We start from the raw sequence: 13,325 nt of genomic DNA, 5'->3' as shown, positions 1-13,325 counted from the left end.
TGCCCCCTTAGTCCTGTCTATAGCTACATTTATAAAGGAATGAATGGAGCTATGAGTAAACTGCTATCAGCTCGCCCAGACATTCCATTCACATCTTCTAACTCAGGGGTTCTCAACCCAGTCCTCAGGACCCCCTACCAGTCCAGGATTTGGGGATTACCAAGGTGTGTCTAAGGTGTTTAGAAAAAGGGGAAAAAAAACCTTAGGCTGATGAACTATGTATACTCTAATGATCTGGCTGTTTATAAAATATGCCCAACTCTCCTGAGAAATAACATGTGCTTGTCCCTCTGGCAACTCTCCTACTCCTGTTCCTATGTGATTGTCGAATAGGCAACTAAATTGAAGGAACAATCTATTGAATAAATATTTTTTGGTCTATTTTGTCAGTGGATTTAAATTGACTTATGATTCCCTTTTATAAAAATAAGCAAAATCACATTTAAACTTCTATTTCAGTTTCAAGATAGATTCCTCACTAACCGTTTCCCCATTCTCTATGTGTTGGGTAACCCTTTTGTATTTTGTCAATCTTTGTTTTATGGATGCATTTGAATAGTACAGAACTGAGACTAAGGAGTTAGGCAGATTATACAGGTAAACAGCCAACATTATATGCACAATAAAGAATACTCCTAGATTAGTCAGACTTTTTTTGAAAGTACTGTAACAAAATGAATAAAGCTAGTCAAACACGTCTAAATTATGTCATAGATAGAACAAGCAGATTAAAACATCATGTTCGAGAGCATAAGGGTCACTAGACCAGATGCTTGTATAGACAATGTAATGCTGAGGACATAGTGAAAAAGAATGCACAAGCATAGTATACATGAGCAAGCTAAGAGGGCGAGTAATACTTGTGCCCACCTACGATTTCCTGTTATGGTCTTGTATTGGGCTAGTGTGTAGCAGAGCACGAGGAGGCAAAAATTATTAGCAAGTAAACTGTGGATACATGCAAAATCAATGGGGAAAGAAGCAGATGCCCTGCCGCTGCTCAAGTGAAAAGAAAGGAGCCATCCAGAGGAGGAGGAACAGAGCAGCAAGAATGTTCACCATGGGTCCATCACCGCGCACCAGGTCACACTATAGCCTCTGTAGAATAGGACTTGGATGGTTTTCAAACACTCCAGGCTAGACCTTGCATGGCAGGATAAAGGTAGGTCTTGAAGAATTAAACAATGGCTCTGAGAGGCAATAGGCTCAGAAAAATCAGTGGTTATGAAGGGAGCTCTCTCAGAACACAAAAGTCAGGCCCCACCCCCCGAGTAACCCCTTCTTTTTTTTTTTCAAATTTGTATTTTATTGTTTTTGAAAACGTGAAAACGTGAGGGGTTACAGAAGTAAAAGGGGAATGTTATTGGGTTACACATTATGCAACACTGCATTAGGTCTTCACATCCATTTGATATTTACAACAGCTGCGGTCATACAGGGTGAAGTATTACAGTATACATCATATACAGCATATATTGAGTCGGTTCGTGACCATAGGTTGGTTTAGTGCTGGTTACTCTTCTGTATGTGCTGTACAGGGGATCGACCTTAGCTCTGGCTGTGGGTGTGTCTGGTCGAAATGGTCGGTTGAGTATCCTTAGGGGCTGTGAAGTTCTCGGTGTTTCATTGTATTGTGTCTGCTTGGGGTCGAGCTGTGTATTGAGGATCGCTAGAGCATTCCCGGGCTAATGGGTAAGCTGGTGCATAGGTGGGAACTTCCTGAGGGGGTAGGAACTTGGCGAGGGGATGAGGGGGGTGGTAGGTAATCCAGGGTGGGCAAGGGAGGGGTGGTGGGGTATGAAAGTACTGTCAGAGCATAGGGTAGTAATATTATATGGGTTACGTCAATTAGAAGTGGGGATCGTCTAGTTCATGGCCGTACCGTCTGTTTTGGGGTTTATCCTTGTGTTTCTCCCGTGTCATCTCCCATTCCTTCCCACTCCCCCCAATTTAGGTCAAACGTTAATTTCTTTTGTGGAGAGGTTATTGCCATCCTTTCGTAGACTTTGTATTGAGAGAGTTTAATTTGGAGCTGGGTCAGGGATGGGCATATCTGCGATTTCCAGTGTAGCGCTAGTAGGTTTCTTGCTGCCAAGATAGTGAGTGCTGTAATTTGTTTCTGTGCTAGAGTGAGGTGTGGTGGGAGCAGAAGAAGGAGACAGGAAGACCTCGATAGTTGGAATGTAGGGATGTGTAGTTGGTCTAATGTCTGGGATACGGCGGTCCAGAGTGGTCGGATGCCGACGCACGACCACCACAGATGCTCTAGCGTGCCTACAGACGCCCCACATCTCCAACAGGTGTCGGGTGTGTTGGGGTATATGCGGTGCAGTTTCTGCGGGGTCATGTACCAGCGGTAGAGGAGTTTTTTATGGGCCTCAATGTGTGTATAGCACTTTGTCCACTTGGAGAGGTTATTGAGTGCGCTTAGCCAGTCGCTTTCTGTCAGCACCGTCCCGCAGTCCGTCTCCCAATGGTGTTTGTGGGGATGCGCCGTAGTGGTTGAGAGTTCCTGCCATGCTTTGTAGCAAAGAGCAAGTGATTTGGGTTTTGTGGGCGCTGTCCAGCATCTTTTTAGGAGTAGGTGAGAGGTAAGTCTGTCTGCGTCAGGTGTTGGAGGTGGTGTAGGCGTATGTACCTGCAACGCACTTTTTATTTGTAGGTAAGAAAAAGTAGCCCTACTGGGAAGGGACCATTGCTCCTGTAGAATTGGGAACGGGATCACTCCCTTGGTATCTAGGAGTTGTGAAATTTCCGTCACTCCCGCCCTAGTCCAGTCTCTGAGGGGGATGTCGGGTATTATCATCTTTAACACAGAGAGTGGGGATTTGACGTGTAATGTATCTTTGTGTCCCAAAGTGTCCATAAAAGTGTCCCATATGGAAATGGTAAGTTGTGTGGTCGGGAAAAGGTCAGTGCGTTTGGTCCTAAACTTCCTTGGTGTCCATAAGTGGTCGGTGAGAGATGTGGTTGGGAATTGTGTTCTCTCCATGTCTACCCATTGAAGAGTGCCTGGGGGAGCATGTAGGAGTATACTTGTGGATAGAATCGCTGCCCTGTGATATTGCTGCAGATTAGGGAGGCCCACTCCTCCGAGTCGTGGGGCGGCCTGGAGGAGTGCCAGGGATACTCGGGGTCTCTTCCCCTGCCAGATGTAGGTGCCACATAATTTTTGTAAGGTTTTACAGAATTGGGGAGTGATCCCTAAAGGTAACATCCTGAAGATATAGAGTATCCGTGGGAGGATCATCATTTTGTAAGAGTTTATCCTGCCCAACCATGAGAGTTTGGTGTGCTTCCATTTATTCATTTCTACTTTGCAGAGCGTTAGCAGGGGCTTGTAATTTAGTTGGGAGATGGCAGAGATCGTGGGTGCTATTTTTATTCCCAGATACGTTATAGAATGTTGTTTCCAGTCAAACTGGTAGGAGGATTGTAATGTGTCTAACAGGGGCTTTGGCATGTTTATTGGTAGGGCTTGAGTTTTGTCTTGGTTCAGACGGTAATAAGAGACATCGCCAAATTCCTTTAGCAGGTTGAGCAAGGGTGCGAGAGATCGTTTGGGGTCTGATAGGGCTATAAAGATATCATCCGCAAACAGTGCTAGGCTGTATATTTTATTGTGGATATTGACACCTAGTATCTCGGGGTGTGTTCTGATCTTTTGGGCTAGGGGTTCTAAGGCGAGTATGTATAAGAGGGGCGAAAGGGGGCATCCCTGACGGGTGCCATTGGTGATAGAGAAAGTAGTTGAGAGGAACCCTCCATGTGACACTTTTGCTGCCGGGTGGTTGTACAGAGCCATTATGCTATTTATAATGGGTTTTGGGAAATTGAATCGTTCTAAGACTTTAGTCATGTAAGCCCAGTGTAAGCGATCAAAGGCCTTCTCCGCGTCTAGGGCGAGAAGGAGGCCAGTTGATCTTTTGGACTCCAGTGTGGAGATCATATTTAAGATTTTTCTGGTGTTGTCTGAGCCCTGGCGCCCCCTGACGAACCCAGATTGGTCGTTGTGAACTATCTTATGAAGGAGGGGTGCTATCCGATTACTGAGTAGCTTCGCATAGAGCTTGGCGTCTCCATTTAGGAGGGATATAGGCCTAAAGTTTTTACAATACGTGGGGGGTTTACCAGGTTTGGGAAGGGTAGAGATATGGGCCAGCAGCATTTCCTTCGGGAGTGCGCCTGTTTCAGCGCATTTATTGACTAATTGGAGGAACAGTGGTGCTATGGTAGGCGAGAAAGTTTTGTAATATTCGTTGGATAAACCATCAGGACCTGGAGACTTGTGCGTTGGGAGTTGGGAGATTGCGTTTGTTAGTTCATCTAGAGAGAAGGGTTTTGTCAGGGGCGCCAGGTCTTCTTCTGACAGTTGGGGTAGGTCTAAACCTTTTAGAAATTCGTCTATTTTGTCAGGGGTAGGTTCAGTCACCTTGGGGTCTTGTTTGAGATTGTATAGTTCGCCGTAGTAATGGGCGAATTGGTCCACAATGTCTTGGGGGTTCGTCACTTTTGTACCTTTAGAAGCATTAAGGAAGGCGATCCTGGAGGCGACATTTCGTTTTTTTAGTTGTGATGCAAGAATTGCACCTGCTCTGTTACCATTCATGAAAAAGTTGTGTTTGAGTTTCCTAAGATGGTATGTGGTTTTGGCTAGCTCGATGTTGTGTAGTTTGCTTTGGAGAACTAGAAGTTTTGATTTCGTGTTTGGGTGCGGGTCTCGTTTGTTGGCGTGAGTCAGGGTGCGTATTTCGTCTAATAGGTTGGTATATTCAGCTAATCTTAGTTTTTTAGCATAGCTCGCATGTTTTATGAAACTGCCCCTTATGACCGCTTTGTGTGCTAACCAAATCTGTTCAATAGTGGAATCAGCGGTCATGTTTTCCTTAATATAGTTTTGGAGATCTTCCGTTATCTGGGATATTATGGACGGGTCCGTTAGAAGGGACTCGTTAAGTCTCCAGGAGCCGGATCCCTTATTTGGAAACGCTTCTTTAATGCTGAGCGTGATGGGAGCGTGGTCCGACCACGTCATTACCCCAATCGTTGCTCCTTCTATCTGGGTCATTGATGTGGCAGGGATAAGGAATCGATCTATCCTAGAATAACTGTTGTGGGCCGCTGTGTAGCATGTATGGTCTATGTCAGTTGGGTGTAAGATGCGCCATGGGTCTACCATGTGAGCTGATTGTAGCGTAGAGCATATTTTTGTGGTTAGAGTGTTTTTGTGTCTGAGTGTGCTACTCTTGAGTTGGGCGGTAGAAGAGGAGTCCAGTCTACTATCTAGTAGACAATTCATGTCGCCTCCAATGATCACATCCCCGTGCTTGTACATATCAGTTAAGGCTAAAATCAACTGTAAAAACTAATTTTGATTGTCATTAGGGCTGTACATATTGATTAAAGTATACGGTGCATTATTCAACATACATTGTAAAATCAAATATCGACCTTTTTTATCGCTAATTTTCCTGATCAAGGAGAATGCAACGTCTTTACTAATTAATGTGGATACCCCTCTTTTCTTAGCCGAATAACATGTGTGGAAATCATGAGGATACCATCTAGAGGTAAATTTGGGCTGAGCCCTCCACTGAAAGTGGGTCTCTTGAAAAAATGCAATCTGGGCCCCGCATTTCTTCGCTTCCTGGAGGGCTAGTCTCCGCTTATTAGGGGAGTTAAGCCCCTTAACATTTAGGGACATGAGCTTAATCCCCATCTGGCCGTCTTGGGGGGTGCTGTATCAAGGGTTTGCTCATCGATATTGTGGGCCTATGTGGCCTGAGAATCATGAAATTTGGCATAACCATTACGCTGAACTGGCATAGTACTCTCTGAGGGAGGGTAGTGAGGAGGGGAGGGGGGAAACGGGGGGGCAAACTATATACAATATTCCGTAAGTCACCATTTGGTGGCATATGTTGCCTAGAGCAACGGAGAAAGTGGGCTACAAAAGCCGTGGGGGTGTATCACACGAAGTGTGGTACTTGGATCTCTGTGTAGAGGAGATCAGTGATAGCGTGGGTCGAGCGTAGTGCATCGCTCGCCCGGTGCGGCTAGGCCGTGGCCTACTGTTAAACCCTTAGTAGGTATCGGGGGTAAACTGCAATGTTAACATAAGCATAAACATGTGGAACCTGTATGTTAAGTCCATAGGAGGAAGTGAAGCGGCGGCGGGTCTGGGCCTTCAGGTCGGTGATTGGTCCCGGTCCGCGTGTGCTTGGGAGGCCCTGTGGATTCGCGACCAGTCTTTGGAAATCGTTTTCGGTGCTTGGGCCGTTGCTTGCTTTTTCCGCGGGCTGGTAGTCAGTAGGGGTACATCCCATTCTTGAAGCGCCTTTTGGCCCTCTTCTGGGGTCGTGATGGATCTGTCCACACCGTTGCGTTTAATTAGCAGTTTTGTGGGGAAGCCCCACTTGTAAAAGATATTTGCGTTTCTCAGCGCCTCTGTAATTGGTGCAAAGGTGCGGCGCTTGAGCATGGTCGCCGAGGAGAGATCCGTGAAGAGCCTGATGTCTTTGTGTCGTTCCGGCCAGTTGTCCCTGTTTCTTGACGCCTGCATGATTCTGTCCTTGACAGTAAAATGATGCACTCTAGTGATTGTGTCTCTCGCCGTGTCGGGCGGAAGGTGTTTGGGCTTGGGTAGCCTGTGAGTTCTATCCAGGATGAGATCAAATTCGGACAGTGAAGGGATCAGGGCTTTAAATAAATCCTTAACATACCTAGGCAGATCTTGCTGTGAAATGTTCTCTGGTATGCCTCTTATACGGATATTATTCCGCCTGCTCCTGTCTTCCTGGTCAGCCACTTTGTCTTCTAGAGATTTTAATTTGCGCTCCAGGTCTGAGTAGGCCTCTGCTATGGAATTATGTGCTTCCACCAGCTCTTCAGTCTTGTCTTCTAGGCGGGTAGTGCGCTCCCCCATGCTGTGTATATCTGCCCTGATATCCGCTGTCATTTGTTGGATATCAGTTTTAAATGAGGTTTTGAGTTCTTGCATTATGAGCCTGATAGAAGCGTTTGTCGCTGGGCTGCTGAGCTCCGACATACAGTCTCCTGTGTTAGTGTCATGTGCAGGCGAGTGCTGTCCGTCGGCGCCATCTTGGATTTTCGGCTCCGCGGTTTGCGGTCGTTCTAAGTGCGGATTTAGGGTCTTTTGCTTGAATTTTTTAGATGCCATCAGTAGCTGTAGCGTTCACCTGCCGGGATGTCGGTTTTGCCGCTCGTTTCGAGGGTTATTTTCGCTGTGAAGGTCGGTTTGGTGCCGCTAACCGGGAGAGCTCTGCCTCTGCACGTCTGCTCACATGCGTGGTCAGGACACGCCCCCCCGAGTAACCCCTTCTTGAGGAAGCTCTATCGTTTATCAAATGTTTCAGGCTTGGTCACAAGACAAACTGGTCCCTATTTTGATGTATGCTATCTTCGGTTACATTGTAATTTTGATGACTTTCCAATCCAGTCAATCTGGGTATTTCATAAAAATTATACCTCAGAAATACTATTGTTGTGTCAGAGCCACTTTAAACATTTGTGCTGTAGTTGTGTTGAAGTGTGTGTTTGCACTGATATAATACACAGTGACACATAGAGCCAGTGACACCCACACTATGAATATTAGGTAACATCCTGCTGAAGACAGCTCTTCAGAGGTAACTTATCATATAATAGATATTTTTAACAAACTGTTTATTAGTCTAGAGATGGCTGGTGCTGATATATGGATAGAACAATACTTTATTATAGCCCACTAAACTTCCACGCCACTTTATGGAATTGTTATGGAGAGGAGTCAATCCACTTGAAAAATAGAAATATGTTATTATTATATTATTATTATTACAGATATAGTGAGTTTAAGGAGGGTAATCAATTGGGATATATTCTTCCTTGCAGCAGCCAGGCTGTAATAGGATGATGTAGCCTTTATGGAAAATACAAGTGTCTCTAGGGATAAGTACAATGAAAACTTTGTCCCATTAGACTTTCATTGAATTACAGTACAAAAGAAAGTACAGTGGGTCTGCATGAAGGACATTGCATTTTGAGGTTAAAGGGTTACTCCAAGCACAATGACCACTTCAGTGATTTGAAGTGGTCATGGTGCCAAGAGACTGTAAGTGCAGTGTTTTGCTTTGAAACGCTGCAAATATAGAGTTTAACCCCCTTAGCTGCGAGAGGTGTAACCCCATCCAGTAGGGTCATAGGAATGTATTTCTTTTTTTTTTTGTCTCTCCCAAACCTACGTGTCTTCCTATTCCACCACAGGAATGGAGTATACACATCAGAAACCCACATAAATACTACTACTACATTTAATTATAAAACTGCAGGTAGCAGACAAATATACCATTTAAAACAGGAAATAAAAAGGTGACTGATGAGGGCAGGAATGCATTATGCGAAAGTTGTTGCTTCCACCAACCAATGCTTGTTCTTTGACATTTTGTTAGTTGGAATAGAAAATGCACCATGAGATTCTCTTAGAACCTTGAATGAAAGGGATGTTGTCAGACTGCCATAAATGAGATTCATTAGTACGCCCTCTATAGTAAGATGATTGTGGATTGTGCTCCCCATTAAGTTCATTCAGATGGAGTACTGGACATTTGTCCCATCACTGCTTTACATAAGGTGTATATAAAAAGTTGTATATTTTAAGGGAAATGGAGTAAAATAATATTTAAGTTGTATGAAACGGATATATATTATAATGTGTGAAGAATGTGTATATTGCGGTTTATATTGAAGGTGTACAGAATACGTATATATGTTGTACTCAATAAGGCTGATAAAAGGTTTATATTACAATGTGCAAATTAAAAACTGTTTAGATATTACAATATGTATGAAAAGTTTATAAAATAAGGTGTGTCGAATGGGGTATTTCAATGTGGTGTACATTATAGGATTTATAGAAATGTTGATAAGATAAGGTGTACACTAAGTTTGAAAGAATGTATTTATAAGGTGTACACTGGGTTGAATAGAATGATTATATAATAAGTCAATTTCATTTGTACTGAAACTTGTATACAATGTGTACATAAAAAGGTGCATACTAAAGTTGTATAGAAAGATTATATAATAGGGTGAACACCATACTTACAGAACGTGTACACTTTAAGGGGGTGTACACTATGTGTATATAATGGGGTACACTATAATGTGTATATAATTGAGTGTACACTATAATGTGTATATAATGGGGTGTACACTATAATGTGTATATAATGGGGTGTACATTATAATGTGTATAGAATAAGGTGCATATAAGAAGCTGTATAGAAGGTGTATATAATGGGGTGTACACTATAAGGTATATATATAATACATTGTATATGATAAGTAGTATACTATAAGATGTATATAATAAGATGTATATAATAAGTAGTACATAACAAGGTGTATATAATAAGGTGTATAATATGAGGTTCTCACCTGGTCCAGGGACAGGTGTAGCAGTTCGCTCAGTGGGTGCAGTATAGTGGAGCCCGTGGTCCTGTATATGAGGTCAGCAGGTGATGCCATCACTGTACCTGCCCAGGAGCCGTGCCAACCCGCCGGCCCCGCACACACCCGGCAGCCGGAGCTCGGACACTGAGAACATGTGTTGGCACCGCAGCCGGCCCCGCCCACACCCAGGAAACCAAACACATCGTAACTGGGATGCGGACATGGCCCCGCCCACCGCCGGCCAGCCAATCACAAGTGTCGGAGCGGGGCTGGGCTGGCTGGGCCGGTCAGACCTGAGGGGATTCCGTTGGGCACAGAGAGCAGGCTGGGCAGGTTTGGGAGGGAGAGGCCGCTCAGCACAGTGTGTGAATGGGACCGGGATAGTGACAAGTGCCGCCACAGCCCCCAAACCGCCCAGGGGATCAGATAATGACTGCAATCAGGGGATCACTGGGTTAATATGGAACCTCACTGTGTGCTTTATACAACTTTTTACCATCACAGTAATCACTTTATAAACTATAGTTACCCTATCTTCATCCCAATTAACACTGCTAACAATGGGGGGCTGAATTTAGTTATTGGTGGGGGGGGAGCTGAGTTTAGTTATTGGTGGGGTGGGGGGGGGGAGCTGAGTTTAGTTATTGGTGGGGGGGGGGAGCTGAGTTTAGTTATTGGTGGTGGGGGGGGGAGCTGAGTTTAGTTATTGGTGGTGGGGGGGGGAGCTGAGTTTAGTTATTGGTGGGGGGAGCTGAGTTTAGTTATTGGTGGGGGGGAGCTGAGTTTAGTTATTGGTGGGGGGGGAGCTGAGTTTAGTTATTGGTGGGGGGGGCTGAGTTTAGTTATTGGTGGGGGGGAGCTGAGTTTAGTTATTGGTGGGGGGGAGCTGAGTTTAGTTATTGGTGGGGGGGGGAGCTGAGTTTAGTTATTGGTGGGGGGGGAGCTGAGTTTAGTTATTGGTGGGGGGGAGCTGAGTTTAGTTATTGGTGGGGGGGGAGCTGAGTTTAGTTATTGGTGGGGGGGAGCTGAGTTTAGTTATTGGTGGGGGGGAGCTGAGTTTAGTTATTGGTGGGGGGGAGCTGAGTTTAGTTATTGGTGGGGGGGAGCTGAGTTTAGTTATTGGTGGGGGGTGCTGAGTTTAGTTATTGGCGGGGGGGAGCTGAGTTTAGTTATTGGCGGGGGGGAGCTGAGTTTAGTTATTGGTGGGGGGAGCTGAGTTTGGTTATTGGTGGGGGGAGCTGAGTTTGGTTATTAGTGGGGGGAGCTGAGTTTGGTTATTGGTGGGGGAAGCTGAGTTTGGTTATTGGTGGGGGAGCTGAGTTTGGTTATTGGTGGGGGGAGCTGAGTTTGGTTATTGGTGGGGGGGAGCTGAGTTTAGTTATTGGTGGGGGGAGCGGAGTTTGGTTATTGGTGGGGGGGAGCGGAGTTTGGTTATTGGTGGGGGGGAGCTGAGTTTAGTTATTGGTGGGGGGGAGCTGAGTTTAGTTATTGGTGGGGGGGAGCTGAGTTTAGTTATTGGTGGGGGGGAGCTGAGTTTAGTTATTGGTGGGGGGGAGCTGAGTTTAGTTATTGGTGGGGGGGAGCTGAGTTTAGTTATTGGTGGGGGGGAGCTGAGTTTAGTTATTGGTGGGGGGTGCTGAGTTTAGTTATTGGCGGGGGGGAGCTGAGTTTAGTTATTGGTGGGGGGAGCTGAGTTTGGTTATTGGTGGGGGGAGCTGAGTTTGGTTATTAGTGGGGGGAGCTGAGTTTGGTTATTGGTGGGGGAAGCTGAGTTTGGTTATTGGTGGGGGAGCTGAGTTTGGTTATTGGTGGGGGGGAGCTGAGTTTGGTTATTGGTGGGGGGGAGCTGAGTTTAGTTATTGGTGGGGGGAGCGGAGTTTGGTTATTGGTGGGGGGGAGCGGAGTTTGGTTATTGGTGGGGGGGAGCTGAGTTTGGTTATTGGTGGGGGGAGCTGAGTTTGGTTATTGGTGGGGGGGAGCTGAGTTTGGTTATTGGTGGGAGGGAGCTGAGTTTGGTTATTGGTGGGGGGAGCGGAGTTTGGTTATTGGTGGGGGGGAGCGGAGTTTGGTTATTGGTGGGGGGGAGCGGAGTTTGGTTATTGGTGGGGGGGAGCTGAGTTTGGTTATTGGTGGGGGGAGCTGAGTTTGGTTATTGGTGGGGGGAGCTGAGTTTGGTTATTGGTGGGGGGAGCTGAGTTTAGTTATTGGTGGGGGGAGCTGAGTTTGGTTATTAGTGGGGGGAGCTGAGTTTGGTTATTGGTGGGGGGGAGCGGAGTTTGGTTATTGGTGGGGGGGAGCTGAGTTTGGTTATTGGTGGGGGGGAGCTGAGTTTGGTTATTGGTGGGGGGGAGCTGAGTTTGGTTATTGGTGGGGGGGAGCTGAGTTTGGTTATTGGTGGGGGGGAGCTGAGTTTGGTTATTGGTGGGGGGGAGCTGAGTTTGGTTATTGGTGGGGGGAGCTGAGTTTGGTTATTGGTGGGGGGGAGCTGAGTTTGGTTATTGGTGGGGGGGAGCTGAGTTTGGTTATTGGTGGGGGGAGCTGAGTTTGGTTATTGGTGGGGGGGAGCTGAGTGGTTATTGTTGGGGGGAGCTGAGTTTGGTTATTGTTGGGGGGAGCTGAGTTTGGTTATTGGTGGGGGGAGCTGAGTTTGGTTATTGGTGGGGGGGAGCTGAGTTTGGTTATTGGTGGGGGGAGCTGAGTTTGGTTATTGGTGGGGGGAGCTGAGTTTGGTTATTGGTGGGGGGAGCTGAGTTTGGTTATTGGTGGGGGGAGCTGAGTTTAGTTATTGGTTGGGGGGCTGAGTTTAGTTATTGGTGAAGGGGGGAGCTGAGTTTAGTTATTGGTGAAGGGGGGAGCTGAGTTTAGTTATTGGGGGAGGGGGGAGCTGAGTTTAGTTATTGGGGGAGGGGGGAGCTGAGTTTAGTTATTGGGGAGGAGGGCTCTGAGTTTAGTTATTGGGGGAGGGGGGATCTGAGTTTAGTTATTGGGGGAGGGGGGATCTGAGTTTAGTTATTGGGGGAGGGGGGAGCTGAGTTTAGTTATTGGGGATGGGGAGCGGAGTTTAGTTATTGGATGAGGGGGGAGCTGAGTTTAGTTATTGGGGGAGAGGGAGGGGAGAGCTGAGTTTAGTTATTGGGGGAGGGGGAGCTGAGTTTAGTTATTAGGGGAGAGGGGGGGAGCTGAGTTTAGTTATTGGGGGAGGGGGGAGCTGAGTTTAGTTATTGGGGGAGGGGGAGCTGAGTTTAGTTATTGGGGGAGGGGGGAGCTGAGTTTAGTTATTGGGGAGGGGGGAGCTGAGTTTAGTTATTGGGGAGGGGGGAGCTGAGTTTAGTTATTGGGGGAGAGCTGAGTTTAGTTATTAGGGGAGGGGGAGCTGAGTTTAGTTATTGGGGGAGCTGAGTTTAGTTATTCAGGGAGGGGGGAGCTGAGTTTAGTTATTGGGGAAGGGGAGCTGAGTTTAGTTATTGGGGGAGGGGGAGCTGAGTTTAGTTATTGGGGGAGGGGGGATCTGAGTTTAGTTATTGGGGGAGGGGGATCTGAGTTTAGTTATTGGGGGAGGGGGGATCTGAGTTTAGTTATTGGGGAGGGGGGAGCTGAGTTTAGTTATTGGGGGAGAGCTGAGTTTAGTTATTGGGGGAGAGCTGAGTTTAGTTATTAGGGGAGGGGGGAGCTGAGTTTAGTTATTGGGGGAGCTGAGTTTAGTTATTCAGGGAGGGGGGAGCTGAGTTTAGTTATTGGGGAAGGGGAGCTGAGTTTTGTTATTGGGGAAGGGGAGCTGAGTTTTGTTATTGGGGAAGGGGAGCTGAGTTTAGTTATTGGGGAGGGGGAGCTGAGTTTAGTTATTGGGGGAGGGGGAGCTGAGTTTAGTTATT

At 46.5% G+C, this 13,325-nt stretch overlaps 1 protein-coding gene across 1 annotated transcript in view; it reads right to left on the bottom strand.

Annotated features, from left to right (window-relative positions):
• MBOAT1 (membrane bound O-acyltransferase domain containing 1) overlaps window positions 1–9,619 on the bottom strand; it is an 84,718-nt gene extending 75,099 nt beyond the window's left edge. Inside the window, exon 1 of the mRNA XM_063450502.1 lies at window positions 9,439–9,619. Coding sequence (XP_063306572.1) covers window positions 9,439–9,528 — 90 coding nt within the window. The 5' untranslated portion in view covers window positions 9,529–9,619. The remainder of the gene's footprint in view (window positions 1–9,438) is intronic.
• Window positions 9,620–13,325: the final 3,706 nt, after the last annotated feature.

Source organism: Pelobates fuscus, chromosome 4 (assembly GCF_036172605.1).
Source record: "Pelobates fuscus isolate aPelFus1 chromosome 4, aPelFus1.pri, whole genome shotgun sequence".
Lineage (NCBI taxonomy): Eukaryota > Metazoa > Chordata > Amphibia > Anura > Pelobatidae > Pelobates > Pelobates fuscus.
The sequence above is the reverse complement of the archived record's forward strand: the minus strand, read 5'-3'. Positions and strand labels throughout refer to the sequence as shown.